This window comes from Lontra canadensis, unplaced genomic scaffold, assembly GCF_010015895.1.
Source record: "Lontra canadensis isolate GAN:19392208 unplaced genomic scaffold, GSC_riverotter_1.0 scaffold3, whole genome shotgun sequence".
NCBI classification, from domain to species: Eukaryota; Metazoa; Chordata; class Mammalia; order Carnivora; family Mustelidae; genus Lontra; species Lontra canadensis.
In genome coordinates this window covers 47,365,184-47,393,143 of record NW_022630997.1, presented here as the reverse complement: position 1 = coordinate 47,393,143, position 27,960 = coordinate 47,365,184, and the positions used below count along the sequence as shown (strand labels likewise).

At 36.7% G+C, this 27,960-nt stretch overlaps 1 protein-coding gene across 5 annotated transcripts in view; it reads right to left on the bottom strand.

Annotated features, from left to right (window-relative positions):
- CTNNA3 (catenin alpha 3) overlaps positions 1–27,960 on the bottom strand; it is a 1,751,355-nt gene that overhangs the window by 1,602,799 nt on the left and 120,596 nt on the right. For all 5 annotated transcript variants that reach the window (XM_032842041.1, XM_032842013.1, XM_032842050.1 and 2 more), the window contains exon 4: positions 1,989–2,155. In XM_032842041.1, coding sequence (XP_032697932.1) covers positions 1,989–2,155 — 167 coding nt within the window. The remainder of the gene's footprint in view (positions 1–1,988; positions 2,156–27,960) is intronic.

The following is a 27,960-nucleotide window of genomic DNA, read 5'->3' as shown; positions in this document are numbered from 1 at the left end:
ATATATATAATCTCACAACTTCTTTATATATATTTTTATATATATAAACATAATTTTATATAAATATATATAAATATAAATTTTATATATTAATTTTGCATAAATATATAATATATAAAATGTTTATATATACATATGTATGTATATATATATACACACACATACACACACACACACACACACATATATATAATTTTTTTTTATACAAGTCCCTCCCGATTTTCTTCCTGTCTCCCCCATCCTGGCTCTTCCAAAATCCTCTGTGAGCTAGAAACTGCCTGGCCTCCGGCGAGTGCCAAGCCAACCCAGCGCCAGCCTCTGTGTGATGTCACGGGTTGCCAGGCAAACAGCCACACCGCTCCTGCAGGCACAGCTGGGTGGTGTAGCGGCTGGAGTCAGAGGGTGACGCACTGCTGGGAGCCTCCCGCCCTATCTGCCTGCCCAAGTGCTGTATCCAGAAGTACAGAGGAGGACAGAAATTCAGAAGGGGGGACAGAGACCTTGATGGAAAGGGAAGCAGGGAGACGGTGGGGAAGAGAGGAAGAGCACCTGGCTGTCTCAACAGAAGAAGAGGCGACTCCTGATCTTGGGGTTGTGAGTTGGAGCCCCACATTGGGTGTAGAGATTGGTTGAAAATAAAATATCTTTATAAAAAAGAGAGACAGACAAAAATTGAATGGAACTAGCAATGCCTGCATCTGAAGCCCTTTACCGTGGCCTTCAAAGCTCAGCCTGATGTGGCTCTGAACGCCTCTTGAATCCCCTCTTGTGGTCTACCTTGCCTCCGCCTCACTGTCTCTGCCCGTCAGCAGGCCTTGGCTGAGTAATATTCATAGATAGATAGATAGATAGATAGATAGATATGAATATATATATATATATACACATATATATGCCAAGAAAAGAATGAATTCAGCATTTGCAACAACATAGGTGAAACTACAGAGTATTGTGCTAAATGAAATAAGTCAGTCAGAGAAAGACAAACCATATGATTTCACTCAACTGTGGAATTTAAGAAACAACACAAATGAGCAAATGGGGAAAAAGAGAGATGCGAACCAAGAAACTATCTTTTTTTCTTTATTATGTTATGTTAGTCATCATACAGTACATCATTAGTTTTTGATGTAGTGTTCCATGATTTATTGTTTGTGTATAACACCCAGTGCTCCATGTAATAATGCTCTCCTTAATACCCATCACCAGGATAACCCATCCCCCTACCACCCTCTCCTCTGACAGGGCCACATGCACCCCACTGTTCATAGCAGATGAATGAATAAAGAAGGTGTGGTCCATATATACAATAGAATATTACTCAGCCATCAGAAAGGATGACTACCTACCATTTGCATTGACATGGATGGAACTGGAGGGGATTATGCTAAGTGAGATAAGTCAAGCAGAGAAAGACAATCATTATATGGTTTCCCTTATATGTGGAACATAAAGAATAGCATGAAGGACATTTCTGAGAAGGAAAGGAAAAATGAAGTAGGGGGAAACCAGTGGGGGAGATGATCCATGAGAGACTATGGACTACAAGAAACAGAGTCTTAACTGAAGAGATCAAAAACTGAAGAGAAAAGATGGTTGGTAGTGGGGGGATGGGTGAAATAGGTAACAGGGATTAAGGAGTGCATTTCCTTAAAAAACAAAAAAGGAGTTCACTTGTTGTGATGAGCCCCAAGTGCTGAATCACTAAACTGTATGCCTGAAACTATATGTTAACATTTAGTTACATAACATAACACTATATGTTAACTAGAATTTAAATAAAAAAATTTAAAATTTTTAATAAACAAAATAACTTCTGGCTTTGTTCTTTTGAGGTATACAAGAGTTGCCCAATCTAATTGAATCATCTGCTGGGTGACATTAAGAAATGAAAGTGAGGTTGGGATGCACTAGTATTAATACCAGTTTCAGAAAATGGAATTAGAAGTGAGAACAATGCCAAGGTAAACTAGCCATCTTTTACTTACAGCTGACACATGCTGCAAGAGACTCATGACATCTATCATGTCTGCGAGGATAAGGAGTCTGGTAACTGCAGCCAACAAGGCACGGGCAGCTTGAACCACAGCCTCCCTTTTGGGGAGATAACATGGGTCATCTGCAAATCTCTCAGCTGATACTTTCAGAGCTTCACCTGAAAAACATAACAAAAATAATATACTTTAAGTTTCACCTATACCTGTTTAAGCATTTATCACCTTAATTACAACTACATTTTATGACTAAGCATAATATTAAAATAGTGTCAGTTGACACTAGAACACTGTTAATAAACAATGGAGTTTAAAATTGGCATTTGTTTTTAATTAATGCTCTGGAGTTTAAGAAGCATGATACCATCTTCCTGCAAGAGAACTAGGTTCAACTGACTAGCAACATCTACTAGAATTGCTGTCAACTTCTGTATTTGCTGAATCTCATTTGCTGTAACAGGTTTCATTACTAAGACTTCAATTGGAAACAATATTGTTTATAAAAATAAGGTAAATCTTCATTGAGTTACTTTCCAAGTCAGTGTTAGAAAAGAGCTAGCCTGGGCATCTAAGTGGCTCAGTCAGTTAAGAGTCTGCCTTCACCTCAGGTCATGATCCTGGGGACCTGGAACTGAGTCCTGCATTGGGCTCTCTGTTCAGCGGAAAGTCTGCTTCCCCCTCTGTCCTTCACCCCACTCATGCTCACGCTCTCTCTCTCTCTCTTTCTCTCAAATAAATAAAATATTTTAAAAAAGAAAAAGAAAAAGAAAAGAACTAGCCTTCAAAACAGGAGCTCTCTGATAAAAGTTTAACATAGGAAGATTTTCCTAAACTGTCAATATAATAACCTGCATCCTAAACTTAGTCATGGAAATTATATATCATAGCACGTAACTATTAGAATAATATACCTAAAATTTTTAAGATTTTTTCATTGAAAATACATCTTATGATAAAAGCAACGTGAACTCATTCATTTTAAAAAGTTCACAGTTCAAGGAGGAGTCCAAGATGGCAGAGGAGTAGGAAACCTTAATTTCATCTGGTCTCAGGAATTCAGCTAGATGGCTCTCAAACCATTCTGAACACCTGCGAACTCAACTGGAGGTTGAAGAAAAGAATGCCTGCAACTCTACAAATAGAAAAGCAATCACTTTCTGAAAGAATGGCAAGATTGAAAAAACTCACCTCAAAAAACAGAGAAAGAGGAAGTACTGACTGCCAGGGACCTAATCAGTATGGACATAAGTAAGATGTCAGAATTAGAGTTCAGAATAACAATTATAAAGATACTAGCTGGTTTCAAAAAAAAGCATAGAAGACACTACAAAATCCCTTTCTGGAAAAATAAAAGAACTAAAATCTAATCAAGTCAAAAAGGCTATTAATGAAATGCAATAAAAAATGGAGGCTCTAACTGCCTGGATAAATGAGGCAGAAGAGAGAATTAGTGGTATAGAAGACAAAATGATAGAAAACAAGGAAGCTGAGAAAAAGAAAGATAAACAACTCTTGGATCACGAGGGGACAATTCAAGAGAAAACTGATAGCATAGAGAAAAACAGTATTACAATAATTGGGATCCTAAAAGAAGAAGAAAGAGGAAGAGGGCAGAAGGTATATTGGAGCAGATTATAACAGAGAACATCCTTAATCTGGAGAAGAAAACAGGCATTCAAGTCCAGGAGGCACAGAGAAACCCCCTCCAACATCAATAAAAATAGGTCAAGAATCCAACATATAATAGTGAAACCTGCAAATCTCAGAGACAAAGAGAAAATCCTGAAAGCAGCTTGGAACAAGAGGTTTGTAAACTACAAGCCTAGAATCATTAGACTGGCAGTAGACTTATCTACAGACTGTGCAGGCCAGAAAAGACTGTCATAATCAGGGTTCTAAATGAGAAAAATATGCAGCCAAGAATACTTTATCCAGCTATGTTGTCATTCAAAATGGAAGGAGAAATAAAAAGCTTCTAAGAAAAACAGAAACTAAAAGAAATTGTAATCACCAAACCAGCCCTGCAAGAAATATGAAAGGTGATCCTTTAAGGGAAGGGACAGCCCAAAAGTAATACAGACCAGAAAGGAATATAGAAAACATACAGAAACAGCCTTACAGGTAATACAAAAGCACAAAATTCATATATTTCAATAATTACTCTGAATGTTAATGGGATAATGCCCCAATCAAAAGACACATGGTACCAGACTCTATGAAAAAACAAGACCCATTGATATGTTCTCTGGAAGAGACTCACTGTAGACCCAAAGACACCTCCAGATTGAAAGTGACAGGGTGGAAAACCATTTATCATGCTAATAGAAATCAAAAGAAAGCTGGGGTGACAATCTTTATATCAGACAAATTGAATTTTAAATCAAAGACTGTAATAAGAGATGAGAAAGGACACTATATCATAATAAAGAGGTCTATCCAATGAAAAGATCTAAAAATTGTAAATATTTATGCCCCTAACATGGGTGCAGCCAATTACATAAACCAATTAATAACAAAATTAAATAAACACATCAATAACAATAAAATAATAGGGATTTTAAGACCCCACTCATGCAATGGACAGATCATTTAAGCAAAGGATCAACAAGGAAATAAAAGCTTTAAATGACACCCTGGACCAGATGGACATCACAGATATATTCAGAACATTCCATCCCAAAACAAAAGAATACACATTCTTCTCTACTGTACATGGAACATTCCACTATAGATCACATCCTGGATCACAAATCAGGTCTCAACTGGTACCAAAAGAATGGGATCACTCCCTGCATATTTTCAGACCACAATGTGCTGAAACTAGAACTCAACCACAAAAGGAAAGTTGGAAAGAAATCAAATACATGGAGGCTAAAGAGCATCCTACTAAAGAATGAATGGGTCAGGGCGCCTGGGTGGCTCAGTGGGTTAAGTAAGCCTCTGCCTTCGGCTCAGGTCATGATCTCGGGGTCCTGGGATCAAGTCTCACATTGGGCTCTCTGCTTGGCAGGGAGACTGCTTCCTCCTTTCTCTCTTTGCCTGCTTCTCTGCCTACTTGTGATTTCTGTCAAACAAATAAATAAAATCTTAAAAAAAAAAGAATGAATGGGTCAACCAGGAAGTTAAAGAATTTTTTAAAATTCATGGAAACAAATGAAAATGAAAATATAACTGTTCAAAAACTGTGGGACACAGCAAAGGCAGTCCTGAGAGGAAAGTATATAGCCATATAAGCCATTCTCAAGAAACAAAAAACATCTCGGGCACAAAACATAACCCTACACCTAAAGGAGCTGAGAAAGAACAGCAAAGAAAGCCTAAAACCAGGAGGAGAAGAGAAATCATAAAGATCAGAGCAGAAATCAATGAAATAGAAACCAAAAGAACATGAGAACAAATCAACAGAACTAGGAGCTCGTTCTTTGAAATAGTTAATAAAATTGATAAACCCCTGGCCAGAATTATCAAAAAGAAAGAGAAAGGACCCAAATAAAATCATCAGCAATAGAGGAGAGATCACAACAAACACCAGAGAAATAAAAACAGTTATAAGAACAAATTATGAGCAACAATACACCAGCAAGTTAGGCAATCTGGAAGAAATGGATGCATTCTTAGAGATGTATAAATTACTAAAACTGAACGAGAAAGAAATAGAAAACCTGAACAGACCCATAACCAGTAAGGAAATTGAAACATTAATCAAAAATCTCTGAACAAACAAGGGCCCAGGGCCAGACGGCTTCCCAGGGGAATTCTACCAAACATTTAAAGAAGAATTAATACTTATTCTGAAACTGTTTCAAAAAATAGAAATGGAAAGAAAACTTCCAAACTCATTCTTTGAGGCCAGCATTACCTTGATCCCAAAAAAAAACAAAGACCCCATGAAAAAAAGAGAATTACAGACCAATAGCCTTGATGAACACAGATGCAAAAATTCTCACCAAAATACTAGCCAATAGGATCCAACAGTACATTAAAAGGATTATTCACCACCACCAAGCGGCATTTATTCCTGGGCGGCAAGGTTGGTTCAACATCCATAAATCAATCAATGGGATACAATACATTAATAAAAGAAAGAACAAGAACCATATGATACTCCCAATAGATGCTGAAAAAGCATTTGACAAAGTATAGCATCCTTTCTTGATCAAAACTCTTCAAAGGGTAGGGACAGAGGATACATTCCTCAATATCATCAAAGCCATCTAGGAAAAACCCACAGCAACTATCATTCTCAATGGGGAAAAACTGAGAGCTTTCCCCTAAGCTCAAGAACACGGCAGGGCCGTCCACTATCACCACTGCTATTCAACATAGTTCTAGAAGTCCTAGCCTCAGCAATGAGACATCAAAAATAAATGAAATGCATCAAAAAGAAATGAGCCTGGGTGGCTCAGTCAGTTAAGTGGCTGCCTTCGGCTCAGATAATGATCCCAGGGTCTGGGATTGAGTTCCGCATCAGGCTCCTTTCTCAGCAGGGAGCCTGCTTCTTTCTCTGCCTCTGCCTGCCAAAAGGGAGCACAAGCACTGCTTGTGTCAAAGATCAAAGCAGTGCTTGTGCTCCCTCTCTCTCGCTGAAAAATGAATAAATAAATCTTAAAAAAAAAGAAGGAAAAGGCATCCAAATCATCAAAGAAGACAAACTCTCACTCTTTGCAGGTGATATGATACTTTATGTGGAAAATCCAAAAGACTCCACTCAAAAAATGCTAGAACTTGTACAGGAATTCAGTGACGTGTCAGGATATAAAATCAATGCACAGAAATCAGTTGCATTTCTATATATCAACAGCAAGAGAGAAGAAAGAGAAATTAAGGAGTCAATCCCATTTAAAATTGCACCCAAAACCATAAGATACCTAGAACTAAATCTAACCAAAGAGGCAAAGAATATATATTCAGAAAACTGTAAAGTACTCATGAAAGAAATAGAGGAAGACACAAAGAAATGGGAAAATGTTCCATCTTCATGGATTGGGAGAACAAATATTGTGAAAATGTCTATGCTACCTAAAGCAATCTACATGTTTAATGCAATCCCTATCAAAATACCATCCATTTTTTTCAAAGAAATGGAACAAATAATCCTAAAATGTATATGGAACCAGAAAAGACCCCAAATAGCCAGAGGAATGTTGAAAAAGAAAACCGAAGCTGGCGGCATCAAAATTCCAGACTTCAGGCTCTATTACAAAGCTCCAAGCATCAAGATAGTATGGTACTGGCACAAAAACAGACACACAGATCAAAGGAACAGAATAGAGAGCCCAGTAATGGACCCTCAACTCTATGGTCAACTAATCTTTGACAAAGCAGGAAAGCGTGTCCAATGAAAAAAAGACAAGTCTCTTCAATAAATTCTGTTGAGAAATTTGGACAGTCACATGCAGAAAAATGAAACTGGACCATTTCCTTATATCACACACAAAAATAGACTCAAAATGGATGAAAGACTTCAATGTGAGACAGGAATCCATCAAAATCCTTGTGGAGAACACAGGCAGCAACCTCTTTGACCTCAGCCACAGCAACTTCTTCCTAGAAACACTGCCAACAGCGAGGGAAGCAAGGAAAAAAATGAACTATTGGGACTTTATCAAGATCAAAAGCTTTTGCACAGCAAAGGAAACAGTCAACAACACCAAAAGACAACGAAAAGAGTGGGAAAAGATTTTTTGCAAATGACATATCAGATAAAGGGCTAGTATCCAAAATCTATAAAGAACTTATGAAACTGAACATCCAAAGAACAAATAATCCAATGAAGAAATAGGCAGATGACATGAACAGACATTTCCGCAAAGATATCCAGATGGCCAACAGACACATGAAAAAGTGCTCCACATCACTCGGCATCAGGGAAATATAAATCAAAACCATAGTGAGATAGTACCTCACACCAGTCAGAATGGCTAAAATTAATAAGTTAGGAAATGACAGATGTTGGAGAGGATGCGGAAAAAGGTGAACCCTCCTACACTGCGTGGGCTCCACCCCTGCTTAGCCTCTGGAGCTATATCCCTTAGTGGAGCGGACTTCTAAAAGTTCTGATTTTGTGTTCTGGTGCTTCACTGCTTGCCAGGAGTCGGCCCCTCCCGCCATGGTCTCTCTTCATGTCACTTTGGATTCACTTCTCCGCATTTCTTACATTTCAGAAAGTGGTCAATTTTGTTCCTAGAATTGCTGGTCTTCTTCTCTTCGATCTCCTATTGAGTTTGTAGGTGTTGAGAATGGTTTGATAACTATGCTTTTGTTGCTTTTGGTCTCTCTTTCCCACTCAAAGGGTCCCCTTTAATACTTCTTGCAGACCTGGTTTGGTGTTAGTAAACTCCTTTAGTTTTTGCTTGTTTTGGAACACTTTATCGCTCTGTCTGTTCTTTCTTTTTTTTTTTTTTAAATAACAATTTATCCTTTTAAAGATTTTATTATTAGAGAAAGAGAGTGCGTGTGTGCACGTGAGGGGACGGGCAGAGGGAGAGGGAGATGCAGAGTCCATGTTGAGCAGGGAGCCCCATGTGGGGCTCAGTCCCAGGACCCTGAAATCATGACTTGAACCAAAGTCAGATACTTAACTGACTGATTTACCCAGGCACCCCTCTCTCTTCCTATTCTGAATGACAGCCTTATTGGATATAATATTCTTGCCTCCATATTTTTCCCATTTAGCGCCATTGAATATATCATGTTAGTCTCTTCTGACTTGCCAGATTTCTGTGGATAGGTCTGCTGCTAACCTTAGGTGTCTACCCTAAAGAAAGAGAAAGAAAATCAGTTTCTTCAACAAATGGTGTTGGAAAAACTGGACAGCAACATGCAGAAGAATGAATCTGAACCACTGTCTTACACCATACACAAAAATAGACTCAAAATGGATGAAAGACCTAAATGTGAGACAGGAAACCATCAAAATCCTAGAGGAGAACATAGGCAACAACCTTTTAGACCTTGGCCACAGCAACTTCTTATGAGACTCATCACTGGAGGCAAGGGAAACAAAAGCAAAAATGAGCTCTTGGGACCTCATCAAGATAAAAAGCTTCTGCAAAAATGAAAGAAACAACAGAACTAAAAGGTAACCAATGGAATGGGAGAAAACATCTGCAAATGACATATCTGATAAAGGGCTAATATCCAGAATCTATAAAGAACTCATCAAATTTGAAGCCTAAAAAACTAATAATCCAGTTAAATAATGGGCAGAACACATGAGCAGACATTTCTCCAAAGAAGACATATAAGTTGCTAACAGACACAAAAAAAATGCTCAATATCACACATCATCAGGGAAATACAAATCAAAACCATAAAATCAAAATCAAAATCAAAACCTCACACCTGTGAGAATGGTTAAAATTAACAAGTCAGGAAACAACAGTTACTGGTGAGGATGAGGAGAAAGGGGAATCCTCTTACACTGTTGGTGGGAATGCAAACTGGTGCAGTAACTCTGGAGAACAGTATGAAGGTTCCTCAAAAAGTGAAAAATAGGGGTCCCTGGGTGGTGCAGTCAGTTAAGCATCTGCCTTCAGTTCAGGTCATGATCCTGGGGTCCTGGGATCAAGACCTGGGTTGGGCTCCCTGATCAGCAAGGAGTCTGCTTCTCCTTCTCCCTCTGTCCCTCCCCACCCCACTCATGCTCTCTCTCTCTCTCTCAAATAAATACACTCTTTTAAAAAGATATAAATACCTACAACCAGCAATGCACTAATAGGTATTTATCCAAATGATACAAAAATAGTGATCTGAAGGGGCACAAGACTCCAATGTTTATAACAGCACTATCAACAATAGCCAAATTATGAGCCCAAGTGTCCACTGATTGATGAATGGATAAAGAAGATGTGGTACTATGTACATCGGAATATTAATAACTCAGCTGTCAAAAGAATGAAATCTTGCCATTTGCAATGATCATGGATGGAACTAGGTTGTGTTATGCTAAATGAAATAAGTCAGTCAGAAAAAGACAAATATATTATTTCACACCTATGTGGAATTAAAGAAACAAAACAGATGAACATAGGAGAAAAGAAGGAGAAATAAGATAAAAACAGAGAGGTAGGCAAATCATGAGACTCTTACCTACAGAGAACAATCTAAGGGTTCCTGGAAGGGAGGTGGGTATGGGGGACTGGCTAAATGGGTGATGGGCATGAAGGAGAGCACTTGTTGGGGTGAACACTGGGTGTTAAATGTAAGTTAAATGAACCATTAAATTCTACTTGTGAAACCAATACTACACTATATGTGAACTACCCTGAATTTAAATAAAGTAAAAAAAAAAACAAAACAAGAGGTGGTATACACATGAACATGAACACACACACACACACACACACACACACACACACACTATGGAGTATTTACCCAGACAAGGAAAAGAATGAAATCTTGCCATCTGCAATGACATAGATGAAGACTGAAAGTATTACGCTAAGTGAAATAAGTCTGTCAAAGAAAGACCAATACTATATGATTTCACTCATATATAGAACTTAAGAAAGAAAACAGATGAACATAAGGAGGAAAGAAAGAGAGCCAAACCAGGAAACAGACTCTTAACTATACAGAACAAACTGAGGGTTACTGGAGAGGAGGTAGGTGGGTAGATGAGTTAAACAGGTGATAGGTATTAAGAAGGGCACTTGCGATGAACACTGGATGTTGTATGTAAGTGATGAATCACTGAATTCTACACCTGAAATTAATATTTCATTGTATGTTAACTAACTGGAATTTAATAAAAACTTGAAAAGAAAAAAAAGAGGCTCTTGAGAGTAAGAGCTGCATTGATCCTGGTCACCGTGGTACTACCACTTCTACAACAGTTCCTACTCTATTGCATATATCCAGTACATTGAATATGTGTTGCTGAATGAATATGTGAATAAACATTATTCAACTTTCCTTTAAGAAACATGTGTTGTTCCCTATATAACACAACCCCATCCTAGGTATCCAAGATATAGAGATCAATACAATGCAATTTTGCAATTTCACAAATGAGAACCAACAAACACTATGATACAATCTAAGCAGGGCTCAAGCAGAGACCTGTACAAAGTACTAAGAGGCATAGAGAAGGACTGTGTTCCAGCTATTTATTATCAAGGATAGCTGGTTTACATAATTTAGCCAGTTCACTGTAAAATTGTCTCATATCAGGAAAAAAATTGGCTATTTTCCTAATAGAAAAAAATTACAAATCCCTTTCTATTACCATCCATTTGTTTAAAAGTCTGTACGTGAGGAGTCTGTTCTTTAGAAATATCATTTCCAATCTTTCTTTTAACCCTTTTACTCTGAAGCTTAATGAATAGGAAATTTCACTTTTAAAATCCATATAAATAAAGAACTACATCTTTCCTTCAAGAAATCCCGCCCTATAAAAGCAACTTGTTGGGGTGCCTGGGTAGCTCAGTGGGTTAAAGCCTCTGCCTTCGGCTCAGGTCATGATCCCAGGTGCTGGGGTGGAGCCCCGCATCAGGCTCTCTGCTTAGCAGGGAGGCTGCTTCGTCCTCTCCCTGCCTGCCTCTCTGCCTACTTGTGATCTCTGTTAAATAAATTTAAAAATCTTAAAAAAAAAATAAAAGCAACTTGTTGAAGCTCTTGAAAATACTATAAGAACTTAGTTCAGGTTTTTAATCTTCAAAAAAAATCAGTTATGAAATGCCTGCTTGAATAATGTCCTGAAGTATATACTCTACAAAGATATATATATAGATATATATATATACAGATATACTTGTACATATATAAATGTAATATGTGAAAACTTCTGAATATACAAAAATCTGATATGTAAAAGGTTTATATGATCATATAAATAAACTCAAGAAGTAAAAAAAAGAAAAGTTATTGGCTTTATAAATAGACATATTACAAAATATTTTTCACTTTATAAAAGATACTTGCATGGTACTTTTAAATAGAGAGTTCCTCTGCCACATTCAACAGTACAATACTGCTTTTTAAAAGTGATTGTACTGATTATAAACCTCAAAACGAAGAAAAAACTGTATAAGCAAAACATCCAGAGGAGAAAGGGGAACAACCAAAATGAAAAGAAGCAAACACTAAAGATCAAATTTCATCCAACTTTTATAATGAACATTATATTTATTATTCAGTTAAGATTTCTAGTACATGTGTCTGGCCATCCTTCTGTGTTTTAATATACCATACCAAGTAAATTCTTGAAGCAGAGTGTAGAATAATGGTTGCCCGGATCTTTGGTCGGTGGGGGGGTTCTGGGGGTGGCTAATAAAGAGATAATAGTCAAAGGGTACAAAGTATCAGTTTTGCAACATAAAAAACTCTGGATCTATTTTACAACATAGGGCTATGATCAATAATACTGTATTGTGTATTTAAAATTCACTAGGAGTGTAGATCTGATGTTAAGTACTATTATCACAAAAAAACACACAAACAGAAGTGGGGGAGGGAGGAAACTTTTGAAAGTGATGAATAAGTTTATAGCACTGATTGTGAGGATGGTCTCATGGGTATATAGTTACTAACAAACACATCAAGTTGTATATATTAGATATCAGTTTTTTATACCTCAGTAAGTCAGTTTTTAATAGATTTTGTATTTCAAAAGACATCAAGAAAGTGAAAAGACAACCCACAGAATGGGAGTAAATATTTGTAAATCATACAACCAATAAGAGACTTATATCCACAGTCTACTTTAAAAATCCTTACAATTCAATAATAAAAAGACAAATAATCCAATTTTTTTAAATGGGAAAAGAATCCAAACAAATATTTCTCCAAAGAAGAAATATAAATGGCCAATAAGCATATAAAAATATTTTCTATCAAAAATATGATCTAGTTATTAAAGCTTAATTAAAAATGTACAAAGGATTTAGTAGGGCCCTTAGTAGAGGTTATTTTTTGATTGTTTAAAGACAGGCATTTTTTTTTTTAGTAATCAAAAGCAAAGGACTAAAAACTACTTGTATAGGAGGTAAAAGGAAAGAGATGAATGTATATATGAATGAGTATATATAAATGAGTACTGGAAACTGTCACTATAATAACTGTTATATATGGTGAATAATTATTATAATGACATAGTAGAAAAGTAGTATGTACATTGCAACTAACTTCTCTCCATGAGAGGAATATAAGATCATTTAGAGTGGGGGAAAGGGGACGCCTGGGTGATTCAGTGGGTTAAAGCCTCTGCCTTTGGCTCAGGTCATGGTCTCAGGGTCCTGGGATGGAGCCCCGCATTGGGCTCTCTGCTCCGTGGGGAGTCTGCTTCCTCATCTCTCTCTGCCTACTTGTGATCTCCGTCTGTCAAATAAATAAATAAAATCTTAAAAAAAAAAAAGAGTGGGGTAAAGTATGCTGAAAACTCTCCTTTACAATGCTGCAGCAAAACCCTGAGCAGAATGCACCTCTCAGAAATCCCTGGGAACTCTAGAGTCCACTATATAGCTAAAACACAAAACTGGAGCAGTAACAATTAGTTCTCTTTGGCACAAAAATTAACAGCAGCTTTAACTCTCTTTTCATTTTACCTCTCCAATCAATAAAAAATTTAGTCTGAGAAATATGAGATTCTTAGCAAGTCACAATTGAAACACTTTTGGAAGTCTGTGAATTCTCAGTTCTTTTTTCTAAGACAAAGTCAGCAAACTATGGAAAACAGACTAAATCTAGTCTGCACTTCTTATATGAACAACCCACAAGCTAAAAATGACTTTTGCATTTTTTAAATATAGAATATTTTCTTAGTTTTAAGTGTACAATATAATGATTCAACAATTCCATACATCGCCCTGTGCTCCTCAGGACAAGGGCACTCCTTAATCCCCATCACATATTTAATTCATCCTCCACTTCCCTCCCCCCTGGTATCCATCAGTTTGCTTTCCCTAGTTAAGAGTCTGTTTCTTGACTTTTCTCTTTCTTTTTTCCCCTTTGCTCATGTGTTTTGTTTCTTAAAATCCACATATGAGGGAGATCATATATTTGTCTTCTACTGACTCACTTATTTCATTTAACAATGTAAAAAAAAATGTAAAAAGCATTTTTAATGGTTGGGGAAATGCTCATGGACTGGAAGAACAGAAATTGTTAAAATGTCCATACTACCCAGTCAAATTACAGTAGTTCCTCATGCTGTTTCATCTTTGAAACGGGTTTGAACTACCTAAGATGAGCTTTCTCTCAGAAAGATGATCCTATTAATTTGGTGGTGACTTTTGCCATTGCATTCCACTCTAGGACATATTTCAGTTCCAGAATTTCATTCTGCTTTGCCAAGCAAAACAATGAGATATATCCTGCCAATAAAAAGACAGTAAATACTCAGTAGTGGAACATAACCTATTTCAAGAGGCCAAGGGACAACTCGGTAAATAAATTACATCTTAGTGGTTTCTTACTACTCACATCATACTCTAATGATGTGAAGAAATTAGTTCTTGTCTCAAATTAATATACTTTCACTAGTAAGGTTAGGGTTAAGAATATGACTGGAATTTAGGAATGTTTCAGCTACCACACAGATGAAATGACATAAATGTATATATATTCCATCTCACCTATTTTGAGGAAGACTTCTCACGGTGTTTAATGTGCTGCTGGGACCACTTAAAAAATTAACTGAAGAAATTTCTGAACAAAAAGGAAGAAAAGAGAGTTTTCACTCTTTAAATGTGTACATACTACTATATAGTAGGTGATACTGTTTTTTTCTTCTGTGAATACAGTGTCATTTTTGAAAGTTGTGTCTGTCTGACTGTGGAATATAAATGCAATGCCTGTTATCTATTAAAATGTTAGCTGAAGCAATCTTGAAAAAAAATCTTGAACAAAATTGGAGATATCACAATCCCAGATTTCAAGATATACTATTAAGTGGTAGCAATAAAAACAGTATGGTACTGGCACAAAAACAGGCATATCAATGGCTCAGAATAGAGAGCCTGGAAATAAACCTATAATTACATGGTCAATTAATCTTCAACAAAGGAGGCAAGAATATACAATGGGGAAAAGACAGCATCTTCAACAAATGGTGCTGGGAAAACTGGACAACTATATTCAAAAGAATGAAACTGCACCGGTTTCTTACACCATATATAAAAATAAACTCAAAATGGATTTAAGACCTAAATATGACACCCCAAACCATAAAGATACTAGAAGAAAGCATAGGCAATAATTTCTCCAGCACTGGTTATAGCAACATTTTTCTAAACATGTCTTCTGAGGAAAGGGAAACAAAAGCAAAAATGAACTATTAGGTCTACATCAAAATAAAATGCTTCTACACAGCAAAGGAAACAACCAATACAACTAAAAGACAACCTATTGGAAATACAAATCAAAACCACAATGAGATACCACCTCACACCAGTCAGAATGGCTAAAATTAACAAGTCAGGAAATGACAGATGCTGGTGAGGATGCGGAGAAAGGGGAACCCTCCTATACTGTTGGTGGAAATGCAAGCTGGTGCAACCACTCTGGAAAACAGCATGGAGGTTTCTCAAAAAGTTGAAAATAGAGCTACCCTACGACCCAGCAATTGCACTACTGGTATTTACCCTAAGATACAAACGTAGTGATCCGAAGGGGCACATGCACCCGAATGTTTATAGCAGCAATGTCCACAATAGCCAAACTATGGAAAGAACCCAGATGTCCATCAACAGATGAATGGGTAAAGAAGATGTGGTATATATATATACATTGGAATACTATGCAGCCATCAAAAGAAATGAAATCTTGCCATTTGTGACGACATGGATGGAACTAGAGGGTACTATGCTTAGCAAAATAAGTCAATCGGACAAAGAGAACTATCATATGATCTCCCTGATATGAGGAAGTGGAGATACAACATTGGGGGTTTGGGGGGTAGGAAAAGAATAAATGAAACAAAATGAGATCAGGAGGGAGACAAACCATAAGAGATTCTTAATGTCACAAAACAAACTGAGGGTGGCTGGGGGGAAGGGGGTAGGGAGAGGGTGGTGGTGTTATGGACATTGGGGAGGGTATGTGCTATGGTGAGTGCTGTGAAGTATGTAAACCTGGCAATTCATAGACCTGTACCCATGGGGCTAATAATACATTATATGTTTATAAAAAATAAAAAAATAAAAAGATTTTTAAAAAGACAACCTAGAATAGGAGAAGATATTTGCAAATGGTATATCCAATAAAGGGTTAGTATACAAAATATATAAGGAACTTATACAACTCAACACACACACAAAAAAAAAAAACCCACAAATAATCCAATTTAAAAATAGGCAGAGTACCTGAATAGACATTTTTCCAAAGACATACAGATGGCCAACAGACACATGAAAAGATGCTCAACATCACTCATCATTAGAGAGATGCAAATAAAAACCATGATGAGATATCACCCCACACCTGTCAGAATGGCTAAAATAAATAAACACAAGAATCAACAAGTGTTGACAAAGACACAGAGAAAAAGGAACTCTCATGCTCTCACTGTTGGAAATGCAAACGGTTTTCCAGCTTTTCATGGAAAAGAGTATGGAGGTTCCTCAAAAAAATAAAAACAGAACTACCATATTATCCAGTAATTCCACTACTAGGTATTTACCCAAAGAATATGAAAATAGTAATTCAAAAAAAGATATATGCATTCCTATGTTTACTGCATTATTTATAATAGCCAAAATGTGAAAGCACCCCAAGTGTACATCAATAGATGAATGGATAAAGAAGATATGGTATATATCAATTGAATATTACTTGACCAAAAAAATGAATGAAATATTGCCATTTGCATAGATCTATAGAGTATAATGCTGAGTGAAATGTCAGTCAGAGAAAGACAAATACCACATGATTTCACTCATATGTGGAATTAAGAAACAAAAAAAAGACAAACCAAAAAAATAGATTTTTAACTATAGAGAATAAACTGATGGTTACCAGAGGGGAGGTGGATGGAGGGATGGGTGAAGTAAGTGAAGGGGATTAAGAGTATACTTATCATGATGAGCACTGAGTAAGGTACAGAACTACTGAATCACTATATTGTACACCTGAAACTAGTATAACATTGCATGTTAACTATACTGGAATTAAATTTTTTTAATTAAATAAATGGTTGGGGGAAATAAAAAAATAATATTTCATGAGATGTGAAAATTATATAGAATTCAAATTTCAGTGTACATAAAGTTTTATTAGAACATAGCTATTTTTGTTTGTTTATTGACTGTGTATATCTATGGCTGCTTTCCTACTTCAGTGACAGAGTTGAGTAGTTGCAACATACAGCACAAGCCCACAAAGCTTAAAATATTGACTATGTGACCCTGTACAGAAAATGCTTACTAATACCTTATCTGAGATAATGAACAAATATACTTAAAAAAATTTCAAGTGATCTGGAAAAAAAGTTAATAGAACCAACAAGTTTCTCTATTTTGATGCACAAGAATGTGGCTCTAAAAAATCAGTTCCTTTTCATAAAATCTTTAGTTAGCTTTCATGTTTGAAGCAAAACATATGGGCCTCCCTGAAAACCCCAGACAACATAAAGTCTGATTTATCCCTTAAAAGTATAACATTTGACCCAGCATTTTTTTTTTGGCTACAGTATTTATATATCTAATAATTTTAGCATCTCAGGAATTTTCTATATGCCTCGGTTAAATGGTTCACTGAAGAAAATTCAGCCAGCTCCAAATAACGCTTCCAGTGTAGTACCAAAAAGAGTTATGAATTTTCTTCTCACTCCAAAGCATAATACTGAAAAACTATACAGCACGGTCAACAGCCAGTTCACCTAGGTTGCTCACTAACTTTCTATGAAGTCCTGAGCAAGCCATAATTTTTTGACATCAATCTCCTTATTATTCAAAAACAAAATTATGGAACACAATAAGGAAAATAAGTGAAAGCCTTTAGTCCGAAGAGAAAAGTGTGAGGTAAATGCAGAAGTATTTTCACTGACATATTAATATTTTATATCTTTTTATGTGAAGATTTATCATGTCAAAATAAAAGCTATTCCTATGAAACTTCCAGAACAATTTCTTTTTTTTTTAAGTTTTTGTTTAAATTCCAGTTAGTAACATACAGTGTTTCAAGGGTATAATTTAGTGATTCAACACTTACATACAACACGGGGTGCTCATCACAGCAAGTGCACTTATCCCTATCACCTATTTCACCCATCCCCCACCCACTAACCCTTTGGGTAACCACTATGTGGCTGTTTCTTGATTTGCCCCTCTCTTTTTTTTCCCTATGTTCTTTTGTTTTGTTTCTTAAGCTCAACGTGAGTGAAATTATATGGTCTTTTTCTTACTGATTTATTTCACTTAGTAGAGTATTTTCTAGCTCCATCCATGTTGTTGCAAATGGCAAGATTTCATTCTTTTCTTTGGCTGAATAACATTGCATTGTATTTATATACCACCTCTTCTTTATCCATTCATCAGTTGATGGACAATTGGGCTGTTTCCTTAAATTGGCTATATAGATAATGCTGCTATAAACATCAGGGTGAATGTATCCCTTTGAATTAGTATTTTTGTATTCTTTGTGTAAATAACTAGTAGTGCAATTGCTGAATTGTAGGGTAGTTTGATTTTTAATTTTTGGGGGAACCACCATACTGTTTTCCACTGTGGTTACTCCAGCTGCATTCCCACCAACAGTACAGGACGGTCCCCTTTCTCCAAATCTTCACCAACACCTGTTGATTCTTGTGTTCTTGATTTTAGCCATTCTGACAGATGTAAGGTGATGTATCAGTTTTGATTTGTATTTCTCTGATGACTAGTGATATGGAGCATCTTTGCACGTGTCTGTTGGCCATTTGTATGTCTTTTTTGCAAAAATGTCTGTTCATATCTTCTGCCCATTTTTAATTGGATTATTCATTTTGGGGGCGTTGAGTTTTAGAAGTTCTTTATATATTTTGGATACTAACCCTTTCTCAGATATGTCATCAGCAAACACCTTCTCCCGTTCCATAGGTTCCCTTTTTATTTTGTTGATGTTTCCTTCACTGTGCAGGCTTTTACTGTGATGAAGTCCCAATAATTTATTTTTGCTTCTGTTTCCCTTGCCTACAGGAGACATATCTAGTAAGGAGTTGCTACAGCCAATGTCAAAGAGGTTACTGCCTGTATTCTCCTCTAGGATTTTTCTGGCTTCCTATCTCACATTTATATCCTTAAACTATTTTGTATTTATTTTTGTGTATGGTGTGAGAAAGTGGTTTCTGAAAACTATAAAATACTGATGAAAGAAACTGGAGGTGATACAAGAAGTAGAAAGATATTCCATGCTCATAGATTGGAATAATAAATATTGCTAAAATGTCTATGCTACCCAAAGCAATCTACATATTTAATGCAATCTCCATCAAAATACCACCAGCATTTTTCACAGAGCAAAATAAATAATCCTAAAATTTGTTTGGAACCACAAAAGACTCCAAATAGCCAGAGCAACCTTGAAAACAAAAAGCAAAGCTGGATGTATCATAAATCTGGACTTCAAATTACATTTACAAAGCTGTAGTGATCAAAACAGTATGGTACTGGCACAAAACAGACACACAGATCAACAGAACAGAATAGAAAGCCCAGAAATGGGGGCACCTGGGTGGCACAGTCGGTTAAGCATCCAACTCTTGTTTTAGGCTCCAGTCATGATCTCGGGGTCATGAGATCAAGCCCAACATCGGCTCCATACTCAGCATGGAATCTGCTTGGGATTGTCTCTCCTTCTTCCTCCGCCCGTCCTGCTCATGCTTACTCTCTCTCTCACTTGCTCTCTTTCTCTCTCAAATAAATAAACAAATAAATCTTTAAAAAAGAAAGAAAACCCAGAGAAGAATCTACAACTATACAGTCAATTAATCTTCAACAAGGCAGGACAGAATATCTAATAGGAAGAAGACAGTGTCTTCAATAAATGGTGTTGAAAAATCTGACAGCAGCTGCAAAAGAATGAAAATGGACCACTTCCTTACACCAAACCAAACAATTTCTTGACTTTGGAGCTTCAGTAAACATTCCCATCTCAGTTCATCATACAGTCATTGCTATCAGCCACACAAATTTAGGTATTCAACTGTCCACAGCTAGTATATTACCAATAGTGCTTCGCAATTCCAAAGGCCTCCCTCCAACAATGGTTGAAACCAATATTTAAGTAAATGCCGTAAGAAGAAAGGAGACATTAGAAAAGTTGGGGGGAAAAGGAGAAATGAAAACTTTTGAAATTAGGGAGGAATGGGCAAAGCTAAAGTAAAGGAAAAGACTGTTAATTCCTTCCTTTGGATTATTGCAATAAATTGTGAATAGTTGGTGAGGAAGATAAAAGAACAAATCTCACTAAGAGTCTCTAGCAAAGAAAAAAGAAAAGAAAAGCAAGAAATAAATATCTCATATAATGTGTTAGTACAGAGAAAGGGCTAAGAATAAACTTTCACAAATAGAACCTGGCAATTCAAAGATTCATTTACTGTTATGGTCATACATATTTAAACATAACATTCCTAATCTCATAGTTTTATATAGTTTTTTCTAGCTGTTAGTAGTTAGACAAGGATGAGACAAATCTGTCAGTCAATTTACAATAAAGGTTGCAATTTTCTTCCAGTACTATTTTTTTAACTTCAAGATCTTGGGGGAACCTGGGTGGTGCAGTCATTAAGCATTAAGCATCTGCCTTCAGCTCAGGTCATGATCCCATGGTCCTGGGATTAAGCTCTGCATCAAGTTCCCTGCTCAACAGGAAGCCTGCTTCTCCCTCTCCCACTCCCCCTGCTTGTGTTCCCTCTCTCACTGTGTCTCTCCCTGTCTTTTTAATCTTTATTTATTTATTTAATTATAATTAAATTAAATTTATAATTTTTAAATTATAATTAAATTAAAATTAATAAAATTATTTATTTAATCTTTTGAATCTTTATTTAAAAAAAACTTTTGTTAGAAATGCATTAATAGGCTCTGATTCTAGAGGAATGCCTTGGAAGACCAGTCAAACCTGAACATTTTACAATCCTCTAAAAAAATTACTATTAATTAACATGAAGAGTCTCTAGCCCAATGTGTCTTACATTGGTTTGCAAGAAATAATAGAAGTCTGAATATTAAGAGATCTAGTTTCTACTTATCAGTAGTACTGAGGAATGTCATTTGAAAACATGGGAAAGAAAAGTACTCTCTGGGAATTAAACTCTGTAGTTATGACATATACAATGGATTGGGAGAAGAGATAAACCCAAAAGAGAAAGGAATTTTCTTCTCGTATCCAAGAACGTGATAGTGATGAACTATAGTGCTAGGGTCAAATGATCTGTCATCTTAAGAAAGATGGATCCTAGGCTGTGCATGGTATCTAACCCTGACTAAAAATTGATTAGAAGTAATAGCAGGTCTAGTTGGGGATTAAAGAGTACAATTATGATGATGAACACTTGAGTAATGTACTGAATTGATGAATCACTATATTGTACACCTGAAACTATAATAATACTATAAGTTAGCTATTCTGGAATTAAAATTGAAAGTTTAATAAAATTTTTTAAAAAGAATTCTCATGAAGTTTAAAGGAGAAAAAAACAGTATGTCTAAAGAAAGGCATTGTCAATCAAAATGGGATTGCATCAACCCAGTAAGAAAAATCAAAATAGTTAGTGATAGCTACCCAAACACTTTGTAAAATAAATTTCAAATGCTATAACCCCACTGGTAAGATTATCTCATAGAAATTATAGATTAACCTGATGATTTCTAACTTTATACCATATAAACATTCTATTTTAGCTTCTTTTGTTCTATTTCATGCTCACTCAACAAACTTCTGGTTATTACTTATATTCCCAGTATCAGTCTATCTATAATGAAAAAACATACTGGTTGTAGGGGTGTATTTTGTTCTGCAAAATAACTTTATTTTTCTTTATTTTTTTTACTGTTCCAAATAATAACTTTATTATAAGTTAAAAATCAGTTCTGATTTTACATCATAAGCTTCATAATCTGGTTAATGTAAGTATGCTCCTAAGACTCAAACCTGGTCTTGGCATACATATTTGTAACTATGATTCCTGTCAAATAACAGAATCCACTCTAGCTAATTTAAAGAGAAAGGAATTTGTTCTGAGTTATTAGGTGGATTTATAGAATTTCCAGAGTGCTACTCAGACAGGAACAAAATCAGCCAAGAAAACCTTTTAATACCACCACAGTTCTGACTTAGTAGAAACCCTGCTGCCACTATCCATCACTCAATGTCTATGATATGAGAATCCAGACTTAAAAACCTCTGCCAGTAGTGCCACAAAAGAACAAAATGCATCTGCCACTAGACTGCAAAGAGAGCCCATTTCTCCATGTGTGGCCACTCTCGTGCCAGTTACAATGTCCTTCCAAGTTTCACTGCTATGCATCTTTTTGGCAAAGCCTGGACCACATTCCCAGCTGCAAGAGACCCTGGGAAATGTAGTTTTTATTTTGCCCAACTTCTTCAGTACTGAAGAGCACATTAGGAAGCTTGAATAGGCCAAGTGAAGCAATCCCCAGTATCTAATAATACTATTACATTGCTCAAAACACTAAAAGAACTGTGTGATATTATACATATTTCCCTCCCCACTTCAATTTTATCATTCATAAAATTGAATATTAGTATCTATACCTATTTCCTCACAAAGATGGTTATGAAGATCATGCCATATGTCAAAGTGTTTTGAAAAGCATGAAACTATAAAATGCAGCACTATTATAAAAATTACTATCTATTGAGTTTATCACCTGTCATTCAGGAACTAAAAGGTTCAGATTCAATACAACAATTATAGTAGAGGAGGTAAGGAAAGATCTTAACCACTGCACAATATTGTCTCCTCTCATTATTGTTATATGTGACTATTTAAAATAGTGAAGTAAATTCCCAGATACATTAAATTATTTATTCACTTACTTACGTCAAATGACTCTCAAGCTCAAGGCTTGAAATTAAACCATAAATGTAAAGGAACTGTTTATTTTTTTATAGAAACATGCCCAGAAAATGGTCTTCAGTAGTTACACACTTTCTAATATTTAAACTTAGACTGTAAACTATATTCATAACAACACTCAACTGCTTAAAAACTTAACAGTTGTCTCCTGATCCCTAAGATACCAAGCTCAATACTTCTACTTCAAGCAGGTTCAACTCTGAATCATCAAAGCCTAAATTATTTATTTTCAGTTAATTCATTATCTGTTCCAGATAGAGTATTTACTAGAATATTTACATATTCCTGTTAACACTGTTACTTAACCTTTACTCAGACCATTCCTTCAACTGGGACACCCATAGCATCCATCAGTTCTTTCAAGATGGCACACTGGGCACTCATTTAACCAGGTCTCACTCCAGACCTCACTGAGACAGAAATAGAAAAGAAATAGAAAAGGAGGGGTGCCTGGGTGGCTCAGTGGATTAAGGCCTCTGCCTTCGGCTCAGGTCATGATCCTGGGGTCCTGGGATAGAGCCCCACATCAGGCTCTCTGATCAGCAGGGAGCCTGCTTCCTCCCTCTCTCTCTGTCTGCCTCTCTGCCTACTTGTGATCTCTCTCTCTCTCTCTCTCTGCCAAGTAAATAAATAAAATATTTTTTAAAAAAAAGAAATAGAAAAGGATGTGGAAAAAGGAGAACCCTCTTACACTGTTGGTGGGAATTCAAGTTGGTGCAGCCAATTTGGAGAAGAGTGTGGAGATTCCTCAATAAATTAAAAATAGAGCTTCCTATGACCCTGCAATTGCACTACTGGGGTATATACCCCAGATGTAGTGAAAAGAAGGGCCATCTGTACCCCAATGGTCATAGCAGCAATGGCCACAGTCGCCAAACCATGGAAAGAACCAAGATGCTTTTCAACGGACGAATGGATAAGGAAGATGTGGTCCATATACACTATGGAGTATTATGCCTCCATCAGAAAGGATGAATACCCAACTTTTGTAGCAACATGGACAAGGCTGGAAGAGATTATGCTGAGTGAAATAAGTCAAGCAGAGAGAGTCAATTATCATATGGTTTCACTTATTTTTGGAGCATAAGAAATAACATGGAGGACATGGGGAGATGGGGCAGAGAAGGGAGTTGAGGGAAATTGGAGGGGGAAATGAACCATGAGAGACTATGGACTCTGAAAAACAATCTAAGGGTTTTGAAGGGGAGGTGGGTAGGAGGTTGGGGGAGCCTGGTGGTGGGTATTATGGAGGGCACGTATTGCATGGAGCACTGGGTGTGGTGCATAAACAATGGAACCTGTTACACTGAAAAGAAATTTAAAAATAAATAAATAAATAAAATTTTTAAAAGTACAAAAAAAAAAAAAAGGAATAAAACCATAACAGGGAATTTGTGGGCAAGATGGGGAAGGAGTAGTGGACTGAAATGACATCAGGTCACAGGAGTTCAGCTAAACAGTTATCAAACCATTCCACACACCTACAAACTCAACAGGAGATCAAAGAGAAGAAGAGCAGCAATTCTAGAAACGAAAAATCAACCACTTTCTAAAAGGTAGGACATGTGGAGGAATGAATCTGAAGCAACAGGAAGATAGACCTCGAGGCCGGCTCCCAGCAAGCGGTGGAGCAGTGGAGCACAAAATTATAACTTTCAGAAATCTGCTCCTGTAAGGGACGTTGCTCCAGATACTAATCAGGGGTGGAACCCTTGCAGTGACAGTATGGTCTCAGGACCCACAGGGTCCAGGGCTGTCTGAGTGTGGCAGAGCTCCCAGGTATCAGAGCAGGGAAGCCGATTACAGAGACAGAGCTGAGGAGAGAGCTCTCAGCTCAGGGTTACCTTAAATGGTGATCCCCGACACAGTCGGACCACTGGTCTTTGAGCAGGGACCCCATAAGTGGCAGATCCAGGGAGACTCAATTTCCTCCTCTAGAGGCAGGAATCTGCTGGATTTGGAGACTCCAAATGGGGCTCTGCACCAGAGACAGAAACACTCCGTCACAGGCTGGGTGAGCCCAGAGCACCAGCAGGAGACCAGGGATATGGGAGTGACTGACCCCTTTTCTCAGAGGGTGCACTAAGAAGTAGGGCCCCGAGCTGTCGGCTCCTCCGGGCTGGAGATTGGGGGTCACCATTTTCATTCCTGTCCTCCAGAGCTCTACAAAACGCATTCAGGGAACAAAAACTCCTGAGAGCAAACTCAAGCAGGTTTCTTAGCCTGGCCCCTTGGAAGGGCAGTGCAATTACGCCTCAGGTAAAGACATTTGAGCATCACTACAACAGGCCCCTCCCCCAAAATATCAGCAAGAAGATCCATCCAACACCAAGCTCACTGATCAAGGAAAACAGAAGAACTCCAGAGCTAGGGGAGGGCAATGCCTAGAATTCATGGATTTCTCCCCGTGATCCTTTAGTCTTGCAAATTTAATTAAATTTTTTAATTTTTTTCTCATTCTAACTTTTTTAACTTTTCCTCTTTCCTCTTTCAATGTTTTTTAACTAGTTTAACAATACCTTTCTTTAAAAAAATCTTTTTACACTTTCATTATTATACTCATATTTTATCCTTTATTGTATTTAACCTTATTTTTTGTATACATATAGGGTTTTTTTTTCCTAAAAAATTTTGGGATACAATTTCTTCTAATAGATCAAAATATACCCTAAATCTGGCACAGGGCTTTGTTCTAGTCTCCAGCCTGAGCACATTCTCTCCCCCACTTTTTTTTTATTATCTTTCTTTGATCTTTTTTTCATCTTTTCTTTCATCTTATCTTACCAATTCCTTCTTTAGAATTTTTTTTTAAATTTTCACCTTTACAGTTATATTCCATCCCTTCATCATGTATTCCCTCATTTTTGTATATATACATTTTTCTTTCTTTAAAATTTTGGGAGGTAGTTTCTTCTAAGAGACCAAAGTACACCTAAAATCAAGTGGATGGCTCTGTTCTATTCACCAGTCTAATATATATTTTTAATTTCTTTTTACCCCCTTTCTTCTCCCCCCAATTTGGGGTCTCTTCTGATTTGGTTAGTGTACATTTTTCAGAGGTCTTTACCACACTTTTAGTATTTCATTCTCTTGTTCATATATTCTTATCTGGATAAAATGACAAGGTGGAAAAACTCACCACAAAAAAAAAAAAAATAAAAAACAAGAGGCAGAACCAACAGCTAAGGAACTAATCAATATAACATCGGTAATATGTCAGATCTAGAGTTCAGAATGACAATTCTCAAGGTGCTAGCTGGGCTCAAAAAGGCATGGAGGATATTAGAGAAATCCTGTCTGGAGAAATAAAAACCCCTTTCTGGAGAAATAAAAGAACTAAAATCTAACCAAGTTGAAATTTAAAAAAAAAAAAAGGTATTAATGAGGTGCAACCAAGAATGGAGGCTCTATTGCTGGGATAAATGAGGCAGAATAGAGAATCAGTGATACAGAAGACCAAATGATGGGGAATAAAGAAGCTGAGCAAAAGAGTGATGAACAAATACTGGACCATGAAGGGAGAATTTGAGAGATAAGTGATACCACAAGACAAAACAATATTAGAGTAATTGGAATTCCAGAAGAAGAAGAGAGAGAGAGGGGGGCACAAGGTATATTGGAGCAAATTATAATAGAGAATTTCCCTAATGTGGCAAAAGGAACAAACATCAAAACCCAGCAGGCACAGAGAACCCCCCTCAAAATCAATAAAAATAGGTCCATAGCCTGTCATCTAATAGTAAAACTTACTAGTCTTAGTGACAAAGAGAAAATCCTGAAAGCAGCTCAGGACAAGAGGTCTGTAACATAAAATGGTAGAAATATTAGATTGGCAGCAGACTTATCCACAAAGACCTGGCAGGCCAGAAAGAACTGGCATGATGTATTCAGAGCCCTAAATGAGAAAAATATGCAGCAAAGAATACTATATCCAACTAGGTTATCATGAAAAATAAAAGGAGAGATAAAAGCTTCCAGGACAAACAAAAATTAAAAGAATTTGCAAACACCAAACCAGCCCTACAGGAAATATCAAAAGGGGTCCTCTAAGCAAAGAGAGAGCCTAAAAGTAGTAGACCAGAAAGGAACTGAGACAATATAAAGTAACAGTCACCATACAGGCAATACAATGGCACTAAATTCATATTTATATTCACAATAAATTCATATCTTTCAGTAGTTACCCTGAATGTAAATAGGCTAAATGGTCTCAATCAAAAGACACAGGGTATCAGAATGGATTAAAAAAAAAACCAAAACCCATCAATATGCTATCTAAAGAAACTCATTTTAGACCCAAAGACACCTCCAGATTTAAAGTGTGGGGGCGGAAAACAATTTACCATGCTAATGGACATCAAAAGAAAGCTGGGGTGACAATCCTTATATCAGATCAATTAGATTTTAAGCCAAAGACTACATTAAGAGATGAAGAAGGACACTATATCATACTCAAAGTGTCTGTCCAACAAGAAGATCTAACAATTTAAATATCTATGCCCCTAACATGGGAGCAGCCAACTATATAAACCAATTAATAACAAAATCAAAGAAACACATCGACAATAATACAATAATAGTAGGGGACTTTAACACCCCCCTCACTGAAATGGACAGATCATCCAAGCAAAAGATCAACAAGAAATAAAGGCCTTAAATGACACACTGGACCAGATGGACATCATACATGTATTCAGAACATTCCATCCAAAAGCAAAGGAATACACATTCTTACTTGTGCAAATGGAATATTCTCCAGAATAGATCACATCCTGGGTCACAAATCAGGTCTCAACCAGTACCAAAAGATTGGGATCATTCCCTGCATATTTTCAGACCACAATGCTCTGAAGCTAGAACTCAATCACAAGACGAAAGTTCAAAAGACATAAAAAGCATGGAGGCTAAAGAGCATCCTACTAAAGAACGAATGGGTCAACCAGGAAA